This window comes from Branchiostoma lanceolatum, chromosome 2, assembly GCF_035083965.1.
Source record: "Branchiostoma lanceolatum isolate klBraLanc5 chromosome 2, klBraLanc5.hap2, whole genome shotgun sequence".
NCBI lineage: Eukaryota > Metazoa > Chordata > Leptocardii > Amphioxiformes > Branchiostomatidae > Branchiostoma > Branchiostoma lanceolatum.
Genome location: NC_089723.1, coordinates 17,242,851 through 17,265,684, shown reverse-complemented (window position 1 = coordinate 17,265,684; position 22,834 = coordinate 17,242,851). Strand labels below are relative to the sequence as shown.

The window sequence follows — 22,834 nt, the reverse complement described above, 5'->3', positions numbered from 1 at the left end:
AGCGAAAGGTATGCTCGATAAAAAGTGAGGGAAATAGTCAAGAAAACTACTTGGTGTGGTTTTCAAGGTTAACTTCACTGTGGGTAACTTCAAAGTTCACTCGGAGGACACGTGCCCAGACCACCGTGCCCAGACACACAGCCTGGTGATTGGAGTTGAAGTCAGCGCCTAAAGCGACAGCAGCGCTTACAAACACAATTTTCTTTTAGTTCCTAGACTTACAGGTTCTTGAAACCGACAGCTATTTTGCACTGGGACATATTAGGGGCAAGGCCCGGTGCGCCAATATATGTGATACCTGGCCGACGGCGACTGCCGGCGAGGCATCAGAAAAAGGAAAGTTGCCAAGGAATGGTGGGTCCCCACCATGAAAGTGGGCCAGGCCGCCGATCTAACTTGACTGCGTCCAATGAGAGCAGAAGGCAGTTCAGAAATGTGTGCTCCACCAAACGGACAACAAAACCTTAATCCGGCTTTTTCCATTGTAACTTTTCGGCGCGCCGCCCGGGGCAGGATCCCCGGTCTTATTTGACGCTGACGCGCGGTAGAGGACTACTTCCCCGTGGACCACACCGGGCTTCAATGGTGCGCAGGGCCGGAGCGAACGGCGCGGAGTACCGATGACGGTTTGGGCATCTCCGATGGGCTGGCACAGGCCGTATCGGTAAGCTTCTGTTCGTCTCCTTCCTATCACGATCCTTGCGTTAATTGTGACTCGCGTGAGGTGCTGGAGACTCCGATGCCATCTTACTGTCAACGGGGTTTCGGGCTCAAAGTCAAAGTCTTATTCCGTTTTAGGCGACTTCTTACAATCTGAGATGCGGGCATATCTTATGTGTCATTAATTTCGTCTTCTCCATATCCATCTGAGCAAACCGACCAAACTTGACACTAACGGCCCACTCAGTCACAACGACCGAGCTGTTTGCCTTGCTCTAATGCTAGGTGATTAAAGGGTCATTCTTACCGGTGATAAAAGTCTACGTACACTACTTGATGAACTTCTGTACACTGTTTTAGTGCATTATCGCCCGGGTGTGATATTGGCTGTAAACACCATTAACGTACAGTTTTAAGGTCCCGTTTCTGAGGGGAGTTTAAAGATCGAGAATGACCATAAATTGTACTTTTGTTGAGCCGTAACCTCGTGTTTGTTATCGTGGCTTACGTTTCTCCCGAAGTCGGAACGCTTGTGCGTCGGGAGGTCACGACACGAGAGAGCGATGGCTCGGCAGGCGCACAGGGCTGTGCGTAATTCCTTCCGAATTCCGCATATTTGAGCCAGCTCGAGGTTCCCTAACAATCCCTGTGGGTTTGTATCATCTCTAGTCACGCCAACCCGGTTTTATGTAGCGGCAGCTCTGTTCGGAACCCAGCAGAAGCTTGACATGTTTAGTAGGAAGACGGGTAACTTTTAGCCTCCACCAGGCCCTCTTACGGGCATATGAATCGTAGAATTCGGCAGAAAAAGGAATAATTAGCCAGTAGAGTCAGTCCACAGTGAAGATCACATTTCGCCCGTTTAGCCTGCAAGTGAAACCCTGGCGTAGTTAGTCTGGTAGAGACTAGGTAACTTGGGAGTTCTGGTAATCATCCTCGACGGCAGGTCGGATTTGATGTCGCCCACAGCTCCCCAGGGTGGGGTGCTGGAAATTGTGTTTACGTTCGTTTGTCTGTTCGACTTAAGTGAGTCGCCTCCCCCCGGTGTAAGATTGGCAGTTACCCAGGTGAAGGGAGGGCGAAAGTAGACGTTTTTACGATGGTGGAGCGTGTTTCAACAGGTCGAAACCTAGTAATGAAATTAAAAGAAAAAGTAAATAAACACATAAGAATGCAAGAGCGTTAAGTTATGACACTGTCACGTCGTCTTAAGAACGAAAACAGAAGCTGAACACGTAGTAAACGGACCAGAACTTTATCGTTAGATGTATGGAAATGAAAATAAATTTTACACTAGTTAAAAAACAGCAAATCTTCAGAAATATGCTCAGGGGTGCACCGTAAGGTATCATGGAGAAGGCTTAAGAATTTTCACAAACGACATGATCCTTTATCTTAGTTCTTGCCCGACTCAAATTGAAAAGTTATGTTTCGTCGTAAACCATGGCATTCTTATAACATCAAGGTCTGTCTATCTGTTAAACGCAGGTCTCGGATAACTTCCAATAAAAGTTCTACATTAACTGATGTCGGTTGTGTTGACTATAGCCACGTCTCTTGCCGCCCTGTAACGACATTTGCGGACCGGCCTTGAGGTATGTTATGACGTGTTGATGGATTTGTGTTGCAGGTTGACAGGTGTAAGACTGGAAGTCCTTGTTCTGTCAGCATGGCTGTTGTTGCTGCCCAGCGCCGCACGTGAGTACTAATACCTCTTCTACATCTTCCAGTGGGTTAGAAACGGAAATATCCCATTTATGCCCCAATTTTTTCCAGTCCCCTCAAAGGGACTAACCCGATCATGCACAGGGGCTGATAGAAGAAGACTCTGTTTCTCGGGTCAAATGAGGTTCAGGGCCGCAGGGTCGGTGGCGTGGGGCGAGAGTTCTTATATTTCTACCAGGCTGATCACGACAAGATCTCTGTTTGTAGTGACGAAGGTGTGGAAAGCAGGTCCAATGGTAGAGCATGGATGAGGTTCTGAGCAGGAGTCACTATTAACAAGTATGTGCGGTATTTGCCAGGAAATGGCGTGCTATTATATGGTCACGATTACACACCAACGCGTACGTGCCGAGTGAACGATTTGCTCGGCGAAGACACGTCTGACCCGGGGAACTCCCTGGCCGGTATCTCGTCTGTCACTGCCGCCCGGCCGACAGGCAAGGCACATGTTGGTGATGATTAAAGTCTCCGCTTCGGGGAGGGAGGGTCAGGGTCAAGTTTAGGGACGGACTGCCCGACATCCCCGCCTGTCAGCGTCGTCTGCTCCGCTCCTTGTGATTTACAGAATGACGGGCTTGACACCATCTCCATCCCGTCCCCTAGTGGGAGCTAGCAGGAACGACGACGTCGACGGTTTGATACGGACGACACAATATTTGTAATGCAGAAGTAAACTTTCTATGTGATGAGCAATTCATCTCTTTTACGACCTATGCATATAAACAACTGCCACACGAGACTCAACATTCCATCATAGCCAGAGATAAAGTTATCCCAATGAGCTTTTAAAGTGTTCTTTAAGCAAAACTTCTTGACTGTCTTGAATTGTCCTCAGTTAACAGACGAACTATTGACGAGACGAGCCAACCTTGTGCCCCTGACGCTCAGAAAATTGTCAGGGTGACGAAATTGTCAGGGTGACAGTAAGTTTGATTTGCGACGTGACGTCATCATCGACGGCTGCTGAAAAACCATCTTCAATACTTTACACTCTCCTCTTGTCCTTTTATTCACTCGTTATCTAGTACATGGATGAAGAGTAGGAGCAGCATGGAAGGAAGAGTGAGCGTGAATCGAAGAGGAGAGGTTGTTTAGTAGCTACTCTCGGAAGCGCCTCGTACAAACCGCTTGCATATAAACAAAGCGAATCGTGACTCTGTTAAGGATGACTACACAGCACTTCCGACCCACGTGTGAATGGTTATGTGGTTGACCCAACGCGATGCCAAGGTGGATCAAAATAACGCAAAATTTAGGCGTCCAGATTTAGCCCACTGCGCGTTGGAGCCGGGCGTGTTGACGAGTAGCCCGGTGACCTTGGCACGCCAGCCGCCCGGCGGGTCGCCTTCCGAGAACCCTGCAGTTCACGTGCGCACGCGCCAAAGATCAGGGCACTGCTGCCACGTACGGATTCCTGTGATACCTGGGGCAGACTGTGCGACGTAGTGTCGTGGTCTTGGTTCTTTCTTTATCGAGCTGGACTTTTCAGGAGCGAAATGAATTTGTGATCGCTTGAGAAAACCTTGGACTATGAAGTCGGAAGGTCACGAAAATGACACCCATGATTAAAATGCAGCTTCCCTGTAACAAACGCTATCAACGGTAAATTGATCAAGAATACTAAATTCCTTGGACTTTTTTGTTTTCCACAACGCGACGATATGACAGGTATGATCACCACTAAGAATAGTATGTATATGAATATGTAGGCATTGCTGTTCTGGGAAAGTTCAAAAGTAGACATGCAATATTTAACGAACGTTCAACAAGTTAGGATCATTTTGCCAAACATTCGGCATTCCCTTTTTGACGTCTCCGACCCCCCGACACGACAACCTGTCCCAGTATTGATGGTGGTCGCGACATTCCACCAGTAGGATAGATATCGGATGGTCCGATGGCTTTCCGTAAATTTTCCCCAAATGTTGGCGCCCGTTCAAGTCCTTTTTTGTTTGGGGTAGGGTCTGTTTAGCACGGCGACTTCCTCTGAGATGTGGTATTTGAACTTCCTGGGTTGTGTACGGACTAGTTGGCGGGGATTCAAGACCGGTGAGCGGACCTCTCTGAAGGCCAGGCCCTCCTCCGGTGTAATCTTCAGCGGAAGCCTCCGCTAAATACGTTTTCGTGGTCACAGTGGCAGGAGCCATTAATCACCGCTAGGGCTGAAAATACTGCAATTACAATCAGTTAAATGCTGAAATACAGCAATAGCAGCAATCAGTTATGATTGTATATCTCTAAACTACAAAGAACACTGGGAAGCTAAGATCTCTGGCAATGCCAAAAGTCACTTTGGGATTTGAAGGATCGGGAACTACAGCTGCACGTTTTCAGTGCTAAGGGCTAAAAATACAGCAATTACAATCAGTTTAATGCTGAAATACAGCAACAACAATACAGGACTTTTAAGCCCACTGGGAAGCTAAGATCTCTAGCAATACCAAAACTCACTTTGGGATTTGAAGGATCGGGAACTATAGCTGCTAGCCTCCATAGCAGGTTCTACTGTGCCTTTTTGGGGGGGCTTATAATACACCTTATGCAGCCAGCCCGTAACCATGGTAACCATCAGCTAGATGGATACGGGCTGGCTGCAAAAGGTGTATTATAAGCCCACCCAAAAGGCCGGTTCAGAGCCTGCTATGGAGGCTATATAGCTGCACATTTTCAGCGCTACCATAGGATACCCGACATCTGAATCGTCCTGAGATAAATAATTCTGATTCGGAGGTTAATCCATTTCACACAGGGGTATAATCACGCTCCCGAAGATCATGAATGCTACATTTCTTGGGCCATTTTGGAAAGTTGAAACCTTCCCAGCCCTCTCTTCAATACCCTTCGTTAACGAGCCTCTAAGGAGCAAAATAGACTTCGTTTGTGCCTCTATCGAGCGTCTGCTATGGACGAACCATACTAAGAGGAAAACTACAATTACCTTTGCCAAGAAGGTTATGTAAGGTAAATGAGGTGCTTTTATCTGCTGCATTCCATGATAGGGCGCTCAAACATGTGGCCGATGATATGTAAATGAGAAAGACAGGAATATCGATAGATATCAATTATGCAAATATAGACATCCTTTGCATGATTATTGAAAAACTGCTATGATTCAGTAGTAGTAAATGACAGGAATTTCTAACTTGCGACATTAGGAATGTAAATAAAGGTGAACATTATTAGACATAGATCATGCAAATCAGGGTCTTATGTACATAATTTATGGAGGAAATTCTAGATGACGGTCATTTTGTGTACATTGCTATTGTATATATATTTGTATCTATGAAAGCTGGGGGTACATGTTAGTTAGAAACTCAAATCAGCGGGCTGCAAAACCGAAAAAATATAGTAGAAAGCAATTTCACTAGTTCACCCCTATCGCACTTTCACCTCCCCCAACTGCTAGATTTATGGCGGCTCCTCAGCTCTTTGAAAGGGTGAACTACCTTGAGTTGTCCGCACATTCCCCAAAATCTGGCGTCGAGTCAAGTCCTGCAGTAGGGCCGGGGAGTAAGACTAAGATCGGTGTGTAGGGGGAAAAGGCTGGGTAGTAGCTGGGTGATTTTTACTGACATGGCGGGCCATGTTGGATTTCCTATCGCCCTGTTGTTGTGTACCCAGCTGCCGCTATACCACCAGCTCAGTTGACTTACAATATCAGTGTTACGGGTCGTTGCCGTTTTTGTCAAGATCAGGCAGCGACAACAGATGACATGTTACACCCAGCTGCGCGTTAGACCAATGATGGAGCAAACCTTTAATACAGAAACATTTAAGGGCGGTCAATTTAAGGCGACAGAATAAAGATACGAAGGTGAAGTCTTCCCATTTTTATAAAAAGACAATCAACCTAAAAACTGATTAGAGGTGAAATTCTAAATGCTTCTTCTTTCCTTATTACTTTTGCCAAGAAGGTTTTCATTTTTGGCATTCAACTTCGAAGCAATCCGAAAAAAACAACCCCTCCATTTTTCATGGCGGAAACTAAAAAATGCAGCTAGGGGATGCAAAGGGCCGCTAGTGACATGCAGTATAGAACAACCATCACCACCATCTTTAGAGCGACACGTAGGTATACATATTCTTCTACATATTCTGATTTCAATAGGGTGCCTTATCATTTTACAAAGTCAGTACTGTAACTAACAGTGGCTCTAGTCACCCAACAACATTTCTTTATTCCTGCCATAATTCTTGGTTTCTGTCATCTTGTCAACGTCATGAATATGATATGCATATGGGATTCATATGGGCAGTCGTAAGGGTTTTGAACGACTATACTGTACTTTTACTATCCGGCTCTAATTGTGGCGGGGTACCAAGCAATCCCAATGGCTCGTGTGTTGGTAGTTGACCTTGCCACCAGCGATAGGTCATTTCCGTGGTATTGCATAACTGTGGCTGTCGCCTAGCGATAACAGCACAACCCATGCGGAACCAACATGTCACAGGGTGGGTCCAGGATACTCAGAACACACACGTACATCCCAAACCTGTACGAACTAAAGCATTTACATCCCCCAAAAAAAGTTGTATTTTCTGAGACATGTGTGGTTTTGTTTGCCAATTTCTGCAATTCGTTTGTGGTTCTGTTTGTGGTCGAACCCAACAGTTTTTGGATGGATACGTATGACAGTTGGTATGTTATGTGAGGTGTTGTTGTGTTGCTATTTGTTACTAGTATGTCAAGTCGAGATATAACGCTATATGGCAGTGGCAAGTTCAGAACTTTATGTTATTAGCATTTACTGAGATAGCGACAGGCTGACAGACCAACCAAAATGACGCATTCATATCGCAATGCTCCAGCCACTCTACACACCTGTAACAGCGGCTATTGAAAAGCGTACCATGATCTAAACCACCGTTTGCGTGTGTTACTCTCCCAAACACGCAATTCCAAGGAGATGATGAGGTGAAATTCCATCCCCAGTTACAATATAGTGGACGAGCTCATTGCGCTTCTGCGTGTTGAAGGCCAGGGTCAGCGATGGTTCACATTAGAGCGCTGCCCTGTACCGCTCGGGTCTTAGGGAGCAAAGCCAACCGCTGGGAAACGCAATTTGTGTGAAATTAAATCGACCACTTCTTGCGTGAACCACCGCCTTCTGTTGCGGTGATAAGACTGAGATTAGGATTGGGTTACTTTGTGTCTTCAATAAGTCTCGTTTAAGAGCAGTGCACAAAGTCCATTAGCGGACTAAAACTTCCTTCTTGAAATAGTCAGTTTGGTTCATGCTTATAACAGGATCTGATTAGGAGGGGGGGGGGGCATTCATCACTCAATGCTGCTGATTGCTCAAACATGTACCCATTGACTTATGCCCGCGAATTGTTGTGCACTCCTAGGGCCAGTCGACTCCTCTGTCAAAATCCCCCATTTGGCCAGTTTCTACTATTTATTCAGCCCGCTAAGAGACCACCATTTATTATTCTAACGTTATAGATCTCTAGTCAAACATGTAGACGTGACCACCTTCACATAAGGACCACCTGGCCAATGTGACCACTTCCATTGACACAAGCATAAGAATCCTGTCTACAGTGACCACCTGGATATAGCTCAACTGGTAGCAGCCTCACAGTTGAGCTCCTGGTTCCAGTTAGTTCTCTGAAGAACAAGAAAGCACTTGTATACTTTCTTGTTAACTTAGGGTCGAGATGGTCTTCTTTAGAGAGTTTTGACTGCTACCTGGAATTGTGTTGAACGGTGCAACGTTGCCATGTTGTCCCAGCCAGCGGGTCGTGGAGTCAGGACTGCGCGCTGATGTACACATCCTTCATCCTTTAACAAGGGGAAGACAGTCCCCACATCTGGCCATTAACCTATAAAAGGCAAAGAGTCTGTCAGTTCAACATCGAGACCTCGGTCTTCGCCCCAGGAGCTGGAAGCCATTTACCTCGGATATGGCGAAGGGGTGAAAGGTCAAGGGCACGTCGAGCCAATGACAAATGTGGACGTGTGTACAGTTCTGCCGAAATAATTGATGAAAACTGCCTTTTGCAGTTTGCAGCATTTTTGGTCTTGAATATCAAAAATGGATTTCAGACAGAACTAACTCTACCGTTAACAATAAAGAATATTGCCGCCTCACCGCGAACTTAAAATCACCGCGAAAATGCTTGTTCTGCCTTCTGTCCGCCTACCACCTTGTTTCAACCTTGAACTCAAAACCAACGCGAACACTTAACTTTTAGTATTTTTTTCTCCTTTTTGTTTTCTTTCGCTGCTTTTCATAGTTTTCCGATGAAAAGAAAATGGTCCTAAATCTGCATTTGGTTTGCAAAATCAAAATCGACATTGTAACTGATTCTGGGAAGTTCGACAGATGATTCCAATCATTTCACAGAGAGATATGTGGATTACATTAATTGCTACATGGAGATTTGTGGATGTCGGAGTCTCCGCGATCAAGGTCACCTGCGCACCCCTGGAGGTTTTGGGATTGTCTCTTCGACTTAGCAACGGCTCCTGTCAATAACTATCGCGCAAACAATATACCATCCCCATGATATGAAACATCTTGAACGGCAATCTGGATATACTGCAGTCACACAGAGAACATCATTACAACTATAATGCCAGGGATTCGGCGTGCTAATGACCATGATATTGGATGCCCTATTCCATTATTGAGACAATTTTGAAGATAACAAGCTTACCAATACTATAGAAACGCATATAATTGTTGAAAGTCGCTGTTTTTTTTGTTTTGTTTTTTTCTTTTTGTACTTCATGGACATTGGAACCGACAATGGCGTTGACTGAAATATCATTTATACATATTTTCAACTGTCTACTGTAAGAAGAAACGTTTTCTATGCCATTCCCACGTGACAAAGAAAATCTACATCTACCTTATAAGCTCATTTGTGCAGTACATAGATTTGCACGACCCACCCACTCACCCCCTCCCCTCACATTCTCCCATTGTCACGGCCAGTAACTCTTCTTTACACCATAAGTAGTCCTTATCTGGTAACTCTGAGTACGTACTGAGTATATTAACTGATTGACTACTCAAGGTCAAGTACTTTTGATGACCTTCCTTATCACTGATGACATCCGCCATCATGAATGGCGTAGACAGCACGGGCCAAACAAAGATGGCGGCCGGCGTGAAATGTGTCAGTGACCTTGCCATTGCTTCTATTTGTGAGTTAAATTGTGACGCTGCCAAGGAAAGTGCGCGGAGGTATGGCATACAGATGTTGTACACGCCGTAAATAAGTATGAACTCGCCTTGACCAACAACCAGGGCGGTACAAGTGTGTCGCGCAGTCCTGATGAGTTGCCGACTGCTGTTTTGACAGGACGACACTCTTTAGACTCCGTTATCAGCGATATTTATTTACCAATCACTGAAAAGAAGGATAAACGTCCGGATAAGTTGAACGATTGTAGTGAATCATTCATCACAAGAAATGCATGGTGCATCGATAGCGTCAGATTTTTCAACAACATTTTGGAGAACTGAATTGTTCGGTAGAAGCTCTGACATCTTCGACGGGAACACAGAAGCATCTGGTTAAGGGTTCAGAATAGCTATAGAGATGAATCGAGGATATCCCGTCTAGCTTTAGAAGACATTGTCCTATTTTTGCTTTGCATTTCTACGCATCTGTTAAAAAGACCAATGTTTTGGTCTGAGTTTCATCGCAGTGAATCGTATGTATCTTCCCAATGATGATGATCAGCACCACCAAATTTTACTACATCCCCTCTGGTCTCCCATGACATCCCATGACATATCCCATGACATCCTCCCACGAAATGCAATTTACACAGCTTTTCTTTGGGACAATTTTCTACTTCATGTTTGTCCTTCACGTCGGTTCCTGGAGGTCGTCACGGTGCATACTGTATGTAGGGGTTGACAGTACCAGGTCGGGATAGCTCCTTCATGTCCCCGGCAACTGAAGGCAACATCTACAAATGGTGGAGTTCACTAGAGGTTGTTGGAATGATACAGACCATCCCTGTCATAGCCATATAGCTTCTGTAAATATACAATTTAAAGCATGTCGCAAGCTTAAAACTTATCTAGTCGTAATACATCAAGTAAAAGCATGAGCTTTGGCGTTTAGGTAGTTGTTTTTAATTTTCAAAAGTCAGGCACTTCCAAAGTAGGATTTTCGATAGGTTGGCAGTACGACATGGCGAGAAACAGAGTTGGACTCAAGTGTCAATACCCTCGCCAGTTGGGTGGTAAAGATGAGTAGGAAAAGGACGACTACCAGCCAATGTACACAATACAATCCCTAGACTGGATTTGTCAAAGCCTTTTACCAACATCTGGGTGGTTTTCAATATCAGAGCTCGCGGATCTTTAGCAAAACGTGTGGCTGGCAACAATCATTTTCGACTAGTTTCATCAGGATTGGACGCCAGAACCTGACTATAATCTGAGGAACAGGAAAACCCAATACAAACTTCCACTCAGTAAGACTAAATGGCACAGAGACTCATTTATCGCGAGGGCTCTGAGGGACTTGCAAAGACTGGTTTAAGGCCCATGTACGCTTTACTCGTCTGTGTTCGTCTAAAGAAAACTTTTTATTGTATATAAGTCCCTGAATATGAATTGTGTGATGTAGTTTTGATTTGACCCACTGATATTATTTTAACGTAATTATCAAATTGTAAGAATCTAATGAAACTCAGATGTGTCTTTTGACATGCCTGCAATGTTGGTTTCTCAATAAAGATTGAATTGATTGAACAGAAACAGGCTTGTCAATTCCTGCTCTATTTAAACTACAGCAGCTTCTTTAAATCGCACGGTGAACAGAGTCTCTCCTGGCAGACCTGGTGTTTGATATGTGGAGAGAGTCTGTACAGTTGACGTTGTGTTTGAACATATGGTCTCTGATAGCCTCCTGAACGGTGCAGCCAATATTTACCGTCCGCTGCCAAACCCTGCTCGTTTTATGTCAGTGATTTACGGGAACGTCCGTCAAATGTTTATCATAAAGGTGAGCTATCACAAAGTTGTCAATTTTGTTCTGACGAATTGCGGCGGTCAATAGTTGAGCTGTGTATTTCGTCTATTGCCGTGCTATGGTGTATTGCAGTGGAATGTGAGTTATTGTCGACGGGACGTTTGATTTCTGTTCGAAAGAAATATTAGGGGTAACACAACATCCGTGCCGTGGTCATGGCTGTGTATATTGTTTGGGACAGATCTATCGTGTCCATAGGACGAACAATGCCACAGCCATGTACAGAAAGTCCTTGAGACATCTTCGACCTTGAAGTCACCGACCAACTTCTCTTCCAGCTAATCGGTTTTGTGGCTGATAAAATGCTTTTTGCAGTGGACTGCGTCAGTAAATGAGTGGACGTCATCAGACAAAAACAAGGTGATACTGACCTATACCCCTTCTAGAAGGCCCGGGCGAGAGTACCCGGGTCACCGTCTTTTTGTACCCACATGTTGTTGTGAAGCTGGGTGCGAAGGAGCAGTCTCGTGGCGGCCAGCCCGTATCAACACTGTCCAGTCGAAGATAGAGCAAACATGATGATGGGTCTCAACATTCCTTCGCGGTCGTAACCGCTGTTTTTTGGAGGAGGTGTGATGAGGTCGCTACTGGTTACGGACTGTGTGTGGTAGCAACGTCGGACCTGATGGACAACTTGGGACTTACCTCTGTGGGGCTCGGTAGAAACTTAATTCTGGGAGTTATCATTCATAGTCTCACTGTGCGACAAGCTTAAGGCATACAAAAAACTGTATCCATTGACATTTCGTGTGAGCAGGACATGTGGCAATCTGTGGTATTTGTAGCTCTCAAATGTTTTTATTCAAATTCTACGAGGATTTTTTGCATATTTTTGACAGGACGAATACTGCCCTTGCACCATTGCTATGAAACAGACGAACAATTCTATAATGTCTGTGGTGGTTTCCTATAACCATAACGGTGTCTCCGTCTCTCTCTCTCTCTCTCTCTCTCTCTCTCTCTCTCTCTCTCTCTCTCTCTCTCTCTCTCTCTCTCTCTCTCTCTCTCTCCCTCTCTCTCTCTCCCTCTCTCTCTTCTCTCTTCTCTCTTTCTTCTCTATCTCTCTCTGTCTCTCTCTGTCTCTCTCTGTCTCTCTCGCTCGGTTGCCCGCTCTCGCTCTCGCCCTCTCTCATCTAACGTTAGCTATCCTTACCTCACCTCACCCCAACTCGTTTTAGTAACATAGCTAGTAACTCAGCAGTGCACCAGTTAAATATACCTTCTGTCGATAAAACTAGACGCCTTGTGGTCGGTGAAATATGCACGGACAGTGTCTACATGTGATTTTCAGTAAAGGAAGCAGTCAATTAGAGGGCGAAATATGACGGTGATGACCGCAGTGGACACGGTGTCTGAGCTAAATGTTGGCCACCAAGGTGGTCTGCGCGATGGTCCATTATCTTCCCTCAGATTGCCCAGTTGGGGGTAGGGAAGGATAATAACCTACAGTGACCTTACGTTACCTCTAGTATTTACAATACTACAAATCACACCAATAAAGGTATTTTCTTACATTTTTTTCTTAGATCTATTTTTTTGGTGTGTTCATTTTCATAAATGCATTGAATGATTTCTTGGGCGATCACAACGACAAAAGATAGCATGATGCATTAAATTTTCTTCAAACGGTAACTAGAAGTTACTACTGGTCTTTTGATTTTCTGATTCTCTGGGTTGGCCGCTAGCTAACCTGAGTGCGCTCGTGTACACAGCTGCTAGTCCTGCGTTTAGTTCATTTCCCTCATTATTCGTCCAGACATCTATGAATCAGATACTAGAACTTGTAAAGTATTTTGGGACCAGTCGTCATCATTCTCCCTGAGCTGAGGTCAGGTACTGTTACACAAACGAGGCTGTTTTGATCATCATGTGCCAAGTGTTCCCCGCAGGGTGGCGCGGCGCCATGGTGGGATGGGAGGACTTGAGGTTGGGCACAGACCCCAGACCCGCGGGAGGGCGCTGTGACGTGTCCTAACAGTGCGGTTCATAGAATAGCAAAGTTCTTTTATTCACAGCCAAGGATTTACATGAGCCAACGTTTCGATAACTGTCTGTCATCTTCATCAGGAAAATACTGATGTATTGCCCTGATGAAGATGCCCTGATGAGTATTGCCCTGATGAAGATGGCAGACAGTCATCGCAACGTCGGCTCATGTGAATACTTGCTTGTGAATAAAAGAACTTTGATATTCAGTCATTCTCCAACCTGATGAAATTATTCATGGAGTGTGCTTCATACTTCACATCCCTGCCTCTGATGTGGGAAGACAGCAAATCTTTGTTGACGTGTAACTGGTGACCGTGTAACAAGGAAGAACTTGGAAATAGGTGTAGGCAACGGAAAAGATCACGGAGAGGATAACATCAGAGAATGGACAGGCATGGCACTAAGTAAAACAATAAGAAGAACAGAAGACAGAGAAAACTGGTTACAAGATCTTCTGTGGTGCCCCGACGGTCAAATAGTTAGACCAAGGGATAGATGAGATGATGAGAGATGAACTGCTCAGTAGGACCAACTGCTACCGTACTCTATCTTCCATATGACATAACGTTACCTGTACATGTACATTCTTCATTGACTGTTACAAACCCTAACTGGCTTTATGAGCCCAGCTCTAGTCTAGAGCTGAGGAGTGGGAGTGTTGCAATGGGTGATATTTGATCAGGCTATTTTTATAGATATGACAATAGTCTACTGTCTGCACCTCATCAGGTGCCCATCAGATAGTTTTCGTAGACCCAGGTCGTTAAAAAGCGGGCTAATAGGTCGAATGTTACAGAACGTAAATAACATGGCCGTGCTCATAAATCGTGATTTTAAACAGAAGGACGAACTAGTTTTATCGGTTGTGAGTCGCGACTGTACGGTTATAGGCGTTTTATTTGCCAGTATATTTAATTCAATTCTCGTTTCCGAGTCTTCCGGAACCACCTATTGGTTATGAATCATAAGTTATGTCACCCGTGGTGCTAGTTTTATCTGGTAACGTTATGTGTAGTCAGCCTAATTGATGTGGGGCGTTGTTAAGGTATGAAAGCATGCCTCACTTCTCCCTGCACTAAATTTACCTCGGCCATGCATTGTACGGATGGAATCAAAGGCCTGTATGATTTGCAACGCACAGAGTAGAGTTTAAAGTTTTTCAATATTCAGTTCAAATATCTAATTCCTTCACCTATCGCTTCAGTCACCTTCAATGCCTCTGTAGCCAGGTGTTGTCAAATATTTGGCGATTGAGTGGCATTCTCTGTTAGAAGGTCAAACCATTCCAGGCAAGGGTAGGGACGATTCCTGTTTCCACTTTTACGACTTGTGCAACACACACGTCAGGCCAGAATCCAATTTTAAGGACTCAAGAATTCGATTGGGGTGGGGGGAAACGGGGAAAAGGCAAGCCATCCGTTCGCAAAAAGGTCGGTGAAAAGTTGAGTTGGAAACACTACTTTCGTAGAACGTCTTGCGGAGGTCCACAGTACTGCAACTCTCTGACTAAAGAGGACACAGTCACGCTGAGGCCAAATCACCGGATGACATTCAATTCTTTACGCCACTGTCTCGGCATTCGAGCACTTCATCTTGTGTCACAGCGAATTCCTGACTCACACTGAACACTTAATGCGCATTACTTTGATCACTACTCTGTTCACTTCAGTTTAAAGAAACTTATATTCTAGCACGATGATATACCCACTGTAAGTAGAAGCCGAGCCGAAAGATTCCCACTAGCTGTAAATAGATAGTCTCTACCAGACAATCCACGCTATAGGAAGAATATTTGCCAGGAGGATTTGGCCACCATAGGGTTTCATTTGCAGACGCAAAGGGGTAGATGTTAACCTTACCGAGGACTGACTCTCCTGGCCAATTAACCCTTTTTGCCGAATTTTACGATCACTTACCCCAGTAGGAAGGCTAGTAAATAGAACCTACAGCCTGCAAGTGAAACCCATACAGCGACCACGACCTACAAACGACAAGACCTTACACAGCTAGCTGCCTTGAGGCGAGCATCCCGCTAGGCGTCCTTGTTTACATCAGGTCACGTCCAATCGTAATTACATGGTCGGGACGGCATTAGCAGGTGCACACAGCGGGGGCACGAAGGTTGCCTTGTTTCCTGGCACTTTTGTATTCCGGGTGCTTCATTTGTTCGGGTCAGGTCAGAAGTGAGAGCTGATGTCAGGCAGACAGGGACATGATCATGAACACGTCTCACGGATACGTCTATCCGTGATAATCTAATTATGTAACCCTCATAGCAGGGGAGGCACAAACCTGTCAGAAGAAGTAACGTTAACTCTCGTCGTCGTAACTCTGAAACACGACCTTGCTGTCAGTTGTACGAAAAGGAATAATTGTATCCAAGTTTGACATACCATTGTGCCTCCTTTGTGGGGAGGGATGTCTTGTGTTAGGCAAGCAGTTGTGACTCATGCAAGCAGTCACAATTTCAAGTTCATCGGGTTTTCATGCGCTACTGGATAACGTCACACCCTGTCCTGTCCGAGTGTCAGGGCTCAAGATCAGATGAGATAAACCACACAGGAAGGGTCAGGGAACAAGGGCACACAGTCACGGAGATGTTGGTCATGAACACGGGGATGATAGTGGCTCCAGGATACACAGGTCCGTCTCACTGCGTGCAGCCTGTTGAGATGTTACAGTATGCCAGGGGAGACTAAAGGGATTGCGCCTGCGCCTAGACCCCACGATGAGAGACCAAGTAAATAAACAGGGTTTAATCCATTGAAAATTCTTTTTTGGTGGGATTTTTTGTGAAATCTGGGCAATATAGGAGTAACTGTGGTGGGATCGACTCTGTATTTGCTGAATTAGTTGAAATAAATGGTCTTTCTCTACCTTGTGGGTTTTGGCACCCCCTGATATAGTGGGATGGTCTTCAACTGGGTGTCTGAAGCCTGTAGGACCTATCCAAGGGCTCTGATTAGGGGGGTTATCTGGAGAATAGCCGTATAGAATTTGTCAGGGATGAATCTGATGACAGTTGACATAACTGGTTAGTATTTGAGGGTAAGTTATTGTAGTCTGATGTTTTGATTCCTGAGATAATGACACCTTCTTTTTCTTAACTTCCCCATAGGGCTACATGCATTACTGCCATTTATTGTAACCCTTTAGTCTCCCCACCATTGCTGATGGTAACGGCAGAAACAAAACCGGTTGCAAAAAGGTTGGCGAACGGTCAACCAAAGTCGAGATACAGAACTTGCTTCTGATCTTCGCCCTGAGGTTTAAGGAGAGCCTTGGGTAATGACACGTGACCCATCTAGTGATCTAAGTGCCTCTATTATCTGTGTAAGGGGGACCATTTCTGTATCAAGATTGAGAGTAGCACGTTGAAACTAATATGAAAATGGTGTTTTATGTTTGATAACGCATTGTGTTGAGCTGTATATATATATATCCTAGAATAGATCAAATAAAAGGTAACATGCTTTTTGATTGCTATTGAATTAATACATTTGTACTTTTTTTTAATCTTGTCCTTCAGCACAAGACAGCGACATATGTCCAAAGATAAGAATAGGAGAAGATGACCTCCCAGGTGAGTCCCGGGCAGATCGAGGCTTCTTTAAAGTTTGTTATTACCTTGAAGACGTTACAACGGTGTCACAGTTTCTTCTATTTCTCAATAGTCGAGTCTAATTCTGAATTACAGATGTTGACACGTATTTTTCTCTGTTTCAAGGGTTCGACTTGATAACACAATTTAGTATTAATGGCGGGCGGCCGCTGCCTGGGGTTCGGAAAGTCCAGGGTTCCAGTGACTTTCAAACAGCCTATCGTCTTACAAGACAATCAGATGTACGTGTCAGTACGAGGTAGGTGGACAGTACTGCTCCTTTCAGACATATAGATGGTAGTAACCATGGTGACAGGAAAACTAGAGAATACACGACAGTGACGGTTACTGGATGATTGCTTTAATATATGTGAACCGGAATTACCGATGTGTAGCGCTCATATAGTGCCTGATAGGCGCCACAGTCAGTGTGTCTAGAGTGTCAAGTGTCATCATTTCAACTTGACGTCTGTTCCTGAATCATCCAGGATATACTCACGGAAAAGGTATCAAGATACAATGCATCAGATTGACGTGTATAACTATGGCGTTTTTCACTACTACAGTAGAAGCCACTTAATTGCACCTCAGATAAACGCACATTCTATTTAACTGCACCGAATCCCAAAATCCCAAACCGGATCCCATTCACTGCATTGTTAGTGACTCCGCATATCTGCACGGCACATTATCACCAATGGCGGATAACTGAACCAAATTTTTCCAAAATGTTCGACAAGTTCACTAAAAAGCTGCGCTGAAAATCGGCGAACGCGGTACAAATGAGCCGATAAGTGCCTATGTAGGGACACAATATTATGGCGTTTCTCACTACTACTAGTGCATGAGTTTCGGCAGCTTCACCAGGCCAGGCATGGCCGCTCGTAGACACAACTGCCGGTCGTCGTTAGATCCCGACAGTGTGGTATGTGTGGGCCTGCCCGCCACGCGGCGCATCTCCCCGGCATGCGCGCTGTCGCCGTGCCAGGCTGGTGAGGTCTGCTGGACACCTGCCATGGAACGTGTGGACAGCGACATTGACCTTTACCAGGTCACCGCGTGCACCAATAAATTAACCCGACCCCACCTTGACAACCGTGCACATTCCGGAGGAATACGCCTAGAAACGTCTTTTCACTAGGACGATAAAGTTGATTAGTTCATGAATGCGACAAATGGCCAAAGTGAATTCACCGAGTCTGTTTAGGACACATTTATACTGTTCTCATCTGAGTAATATCTGAAAGTAATATCAACCTCCTTCGCCGTTACGTGCAAAAAGACTGCCCCCACAAAAAAAGACTGCCCTATCACACTTGCGTAAAGTTTGCGGGGAAGAAGTTGTTTTCTACTTTGACCCACCGTTTTGAAGCCTCTTTATCGAACCAAAGAAATTATCTATTCGGCTGCAAACTGAACCAAGACCAAAAACATATTAATACGCAACTCATGCGGACATGTATATACGCACAAGTGTGAAGGAGGCTTCAGAGATCTGGATCGTAAAAACGTTACAACAATATGTGATACATGCTATCCTGTTTACGTACATGCTCCTTGAGTTAGCCTGGAATCCATCCTATTTAGCTTCCGGCCGCTACCCTAGCTCCGCTGTGCTACCCAAGCTCCGCTGCCGGCCAAACTAACCTTGACGTATCTGAAACATGTGTAAGTGCGTAGGAAATTTCGTGTTACAGAAGTTCATCCGGGCGTTCCCCCAAAGTAAACAGGTAAAAAATGTTCCACTATGTTGGGGACAAACCTGTTCCGCCACGCGGGCGGGAAAATACATCAGAATTACGGCATGTCCTCGACCTGGGTCTAGGAAAAACGGCAGTGACATCACGTAATCTTGTTCCGTACCATACCAATGCTTCTGGACGACATGAAAAACAGTAGATTGCATGCGACAGGCCAATCTCTCCACAAATGTTTACATGGTGCGCTCGGAGATTGTTCTGTTATTGTAAGTCATGTACAGGTCACGACATGACCTTGGTGGGCCGTTACATCACGTCTGCTGACTACTGATGGCGTGTTGAAGAACTCTGCCAACGTGTGGAGATGCCGTTCTAGATATGGCTGCCTGGAAACGGGAGGATTCATCAAATTCAAGTTATAATCAAACCCATGAATTGCATTGAATTGACTAGTCTTGTTTTGTCCCTTATACCATGCCATCAACACTCAGGTGACCTTGAATGGTGACAGCATTATTATCGGGATGACGAATCATCCAATTTCTCCCGAGCCCTCCCCACCAAGACGATTCCCATGACCTTGAAGAGGTCACTCTTCATAGCTTCTCCCCGAATGTGAACCAGCTGGGGTGATCTAAGCAACAATTAACGCTGTAATAATGTCACTGACACCGACATTTTTGTGATATCCCGTTGACATGTTGTTTATCTTGTAACCGGTACAAAGGCAAGGGCACAGGATTCCTGAAGAACGTTTTTGGCGACGCCTCAGGGGCGAGCCTAATGGTATATATATTGTGTGCAGTTTGCAAGAATTCTAGGAATTGCACAGGAATGTGTCCACAGGAATGTAGGGCCCTAACTCAAGAATGCCTCAATAGATTGCCTTCATATTTGGTAGGTGGGTAGGTCTTTGTGAGACCTCAAAATGATTGGATTTTGGGCCACCTAGTAGTTTTCGAGAAAAGGTGATGATCTGCATATATTTTATGCAGGTGAGGTCCTTATCTGCATGTGGGCTAAAAAAACACTAGCAGAGACCATCGTCGCCATGGCAATATCTTTTTACGTTGCCAATCTTGTTCAGACTGCGCTCCGCAGGGTAACGCTGGATCAGTCCATTAGAGATGGAACTCCAACAAACAATAAGAGGGCGAGGGATTGTCTGAATTACATGTCAACATGGAAATTTTTAAGATGCAGGACAATGAGACTGAAATTGGAAGATCGAAGCGCGTGCAAACAAAGATGTATATATCATTTACTGTCACTAATTGATATCTTTCAAATAAACATAAACAAGATGTACTTCTTTCGATTGTATGATATACAAAATGTATGAATAGACTATGACATTGTCGCACCGTTTCACTGTGTTAATGTATTTTTCTGGACCTTCCAGTGAGGTGTATCCCAACGGTCTACCTGACGAGTTCTCCTTTGTCTCCACGTTCCGGATGCTGGGCACGACCATCAAGGAGAAGTGGGACTTGTGGAGAATCAACAGTCTGGAGAACGAGAGGCAGATGGGACTCCGCCTGGACGGGGAGAACGAATCCATTGAGTTCGCGGCTATCGGGAGAAACGGGGAGCTCCAAACTGTCACCTTCGCAAACGTGCCCATCTTCGACAGGAGATGGCACAAGCTGCTACTGTCCGTCCGATTGGACGGCGTCACACTCTACCTGGATTGTAAACAGTTCGACGACTTTCCCTTTGGACCAATAGGAGACATCGACGCTGCGGGGGACACGACGATCGGGAGGAGGGTTGATGACACAGTGTCCGTCTCCGTCCTGGTGAGGTCACGTCATCATATTCGGATGCGTCTATTTATTTCTTTAGTCTATACCACTATACCATACTCATTATCTTGTAGAACATGCAGATTTTTTGATTACCGCAATCTTTTTCTTACAGTTTGAACTCCAGTGGTTACTAATTCATTGCGATCCGTCACGAGCCGAGAGAGACACGTGTGAGGAATTACCGGTGAGTATGGCTACCTGCTGCGGACGGACACGTCACACTAGCTGTTACACTACACATTTGTATGTTTCCCTTGCATGTGACCATGTTAAAGTTTGTTTTTGTATGTGTAAATTGTGAAACGGACTGTGTAATAATAAGCTAACGTTGTTATTGTGTAGAGTAGGAGTGTGTCTAACCCTGAATGGGGAGATTGCTAAGTTTGTTTGAAGAAGTAAGATTAGCAATGTTGCGTATTCTTGTATCCCACTTGTAGTGTCGTAAGATGTACAGTTTTACACGTGGTGTAAGTGTTTTTCAAGTTATTAAAAATCATTTTATATGTCAAGCAATGTGCTATCCATTCAGGTGTCACACTAAAGTCTCGTCTTGCGTTCAAAGACAGTTTAAGATTGTATGTCTCCATTTCAACTCACGTCTGCATTTTCTTTTCTTTCTAAACCCCACAGGGTTTAAGTCTTGAGGTAAGTTCTCATAGTCTTTAAGTTGTAGCTTTAAGTAATCTTGGTTGGTATGACTTCGAGAAATCTTCAGTATTCAGATATTCTTCATCTTTAAACATGCACTGTAGACATTAGATACAGCAAAATGTGTTCGTTATTTCAAGATATGTTGTATAATGTAAAAGTTATATCTTGACGACATACGGCACATGTTTACAGCCCACGTCATAGATTTGTTGTTGAAATACACGGAGCTCGGACGCTATTGCGTGTGTATGAAAAGCTAACGTGGTGTCATCTAACGGTTCAGAGCTCTAATAAGCGAAAACCTCTGCACTTATGTTCCTTTAACAAAATTTCGCTCCTGAGGCAAACCTTTAAAGTAGATGGCATGGCCCATCGACCGCTGACTGGCGTGTGGCTCGCCCTGTAGATATAGGCTAGTTTAGATAAAAATCGAGGCAACGCGCTGAAGTTTGGCCCATGCTAACCCCGAGTGATCATGGCCTTAAAAACTCCTTTCAAGCTGTATCTGCTATTATTTTGACCAAACGTATTAATTTAACGGTATAACCGGTTCTACCCTACGCCATGCCCTTTGTGTATAGTATCACAATGTATACATTAGACCCATGTTAGAAGCCTAAGTCGATGCAATACCATTTCCCCGTGTCACATATACAAACGGTTAATTAACGCCAAAGTTGTAAGAAGCCTTCCTAACCTAACTTATTTAACACCCTTTTCTCTAGCTGTTGTGACAGCATACACACACTGGTCCATAACTACTTTACGTTGACAGTTTTACATAGTGATATTCCCCACCCGACTGACATCATTAACCATGTTTGTCCCTTTGTTCCTTTCCAATCATTTCGGTCCGTCCGACCGAACCCATTTCCCGGCCGGCCGGGCCCTTCCTCCAACCCAACCCGGCAGCAGGAAGAAATATTCGACAAAGAGGTACTCCTGCCAGTCAGCCACGCTTGCGTAGACACGCCCGCGTTTCTGCCACGCTTGCGTAGACATGCCCGCGTTTCGGCCACGCCTTGCCTCTCTTTCTCCACTGCCAGTCCTTCTTGTATCTCCGGATATGCGACGACTTAAGCCGTGATCATACGCTGCGACACTTACTAGTATCACCTCTCAGATCATACAGTATTTGACGTTTGGGCACACATTTGCACGTATTGATGATCGAGTTGGCCCGCACCATCGTAGTTGCGTAGTTAGACGTCACCTGATAGATCGTATACTAAACATTTAGCTGCCTTTATCTGCGCTTCTATATTTCCACGTCATTCCAAACGGAACGCCATGTTTAGTTTCATGTGTATGGGCCTTAGTTTAGCTGCACAACAGCGCCTCACTGCGGCTAGAGGGCACCTTACATGCAAGAAGACGATTTATATCCATGAGCGGTGTGAGAAACATTTGGCAAAGAATGTCAGTGTTACGATGAGGACATCCATAATGCAATTTCATCGCCATCTTACCCTTACCTTACCTACCAAATGACGTAACACCTTGATGTGTTCCCGACGTAACCATACGTCATGACTATTCTGTCATGAATTGAACCTGTCAGCAAGAATACTTAGGAATGTCTTAGGAATGTCATGTCGCAACGTCTGAACTAGGTACTATATTCAAGACGGATCCGTAAATATCATCGTGGTTAGCATCTAAAGAGCGTCAAAATTGTTAAAAGTCATAGTTCT

General features: G+C 44.9%; 1 protein-coding gene across 1 annotated transcript; it reads left to right on the top strand.

Moving 5' to 3' along the window:
• Nucleotides 1–421: 421 nt before the first annotated feature.
• Nucleotides 422–21,551, top strand: LOC136426731 (collagen alpha-1(IX) chain-like). The gene is made up of 7 exons (XM_066415473.1): nucleotides 422–664; nucleotides 2,291–2,358; nucleotides 16,910–16,963; nucleotides 17,108–17,240; nucleotides 20,084–20,480; nucleotides 20,602–20,673; nucleotides 21,120–21,551. The coding sequence occupies exons 1-7, from the start codon at nucleotides 621–623 to the stop codon at nucleotides 21,153–21,155; spliced, it is 804 nt and encodes a 267-aa protein (XP_066271570.1). The 5' UTR covers nucleotides 422–620; the 3' UTR covers nucleotides 21,156–21,551.
• Nucleotides 21,552–22,834: the final 1,283 nt, after the last annotated feature.

Coding starts and splice junctions, on each gene's coding strand:
- LOC136426731 (XM_066415473.1), top strand. CDS start 621: ATGACGGTTTGGGCATCTCCGATGGGCTGGCACAGGCCGTATCG. Junction 665..2,290: donor GGCTGGCACAGGCCGTATCG/GTAAGCTTCTGT, acceptor TTTGTGTTGCAG/GTTGACAGGTGTAAGACTGG. Junction 20,674..21,119: donor ACACGTGTGAGGAATTACCG/GTGAGTATGGCT, acceptor TAAACCCCACAG/GGTTTAAGTCTTGAGGTAAG.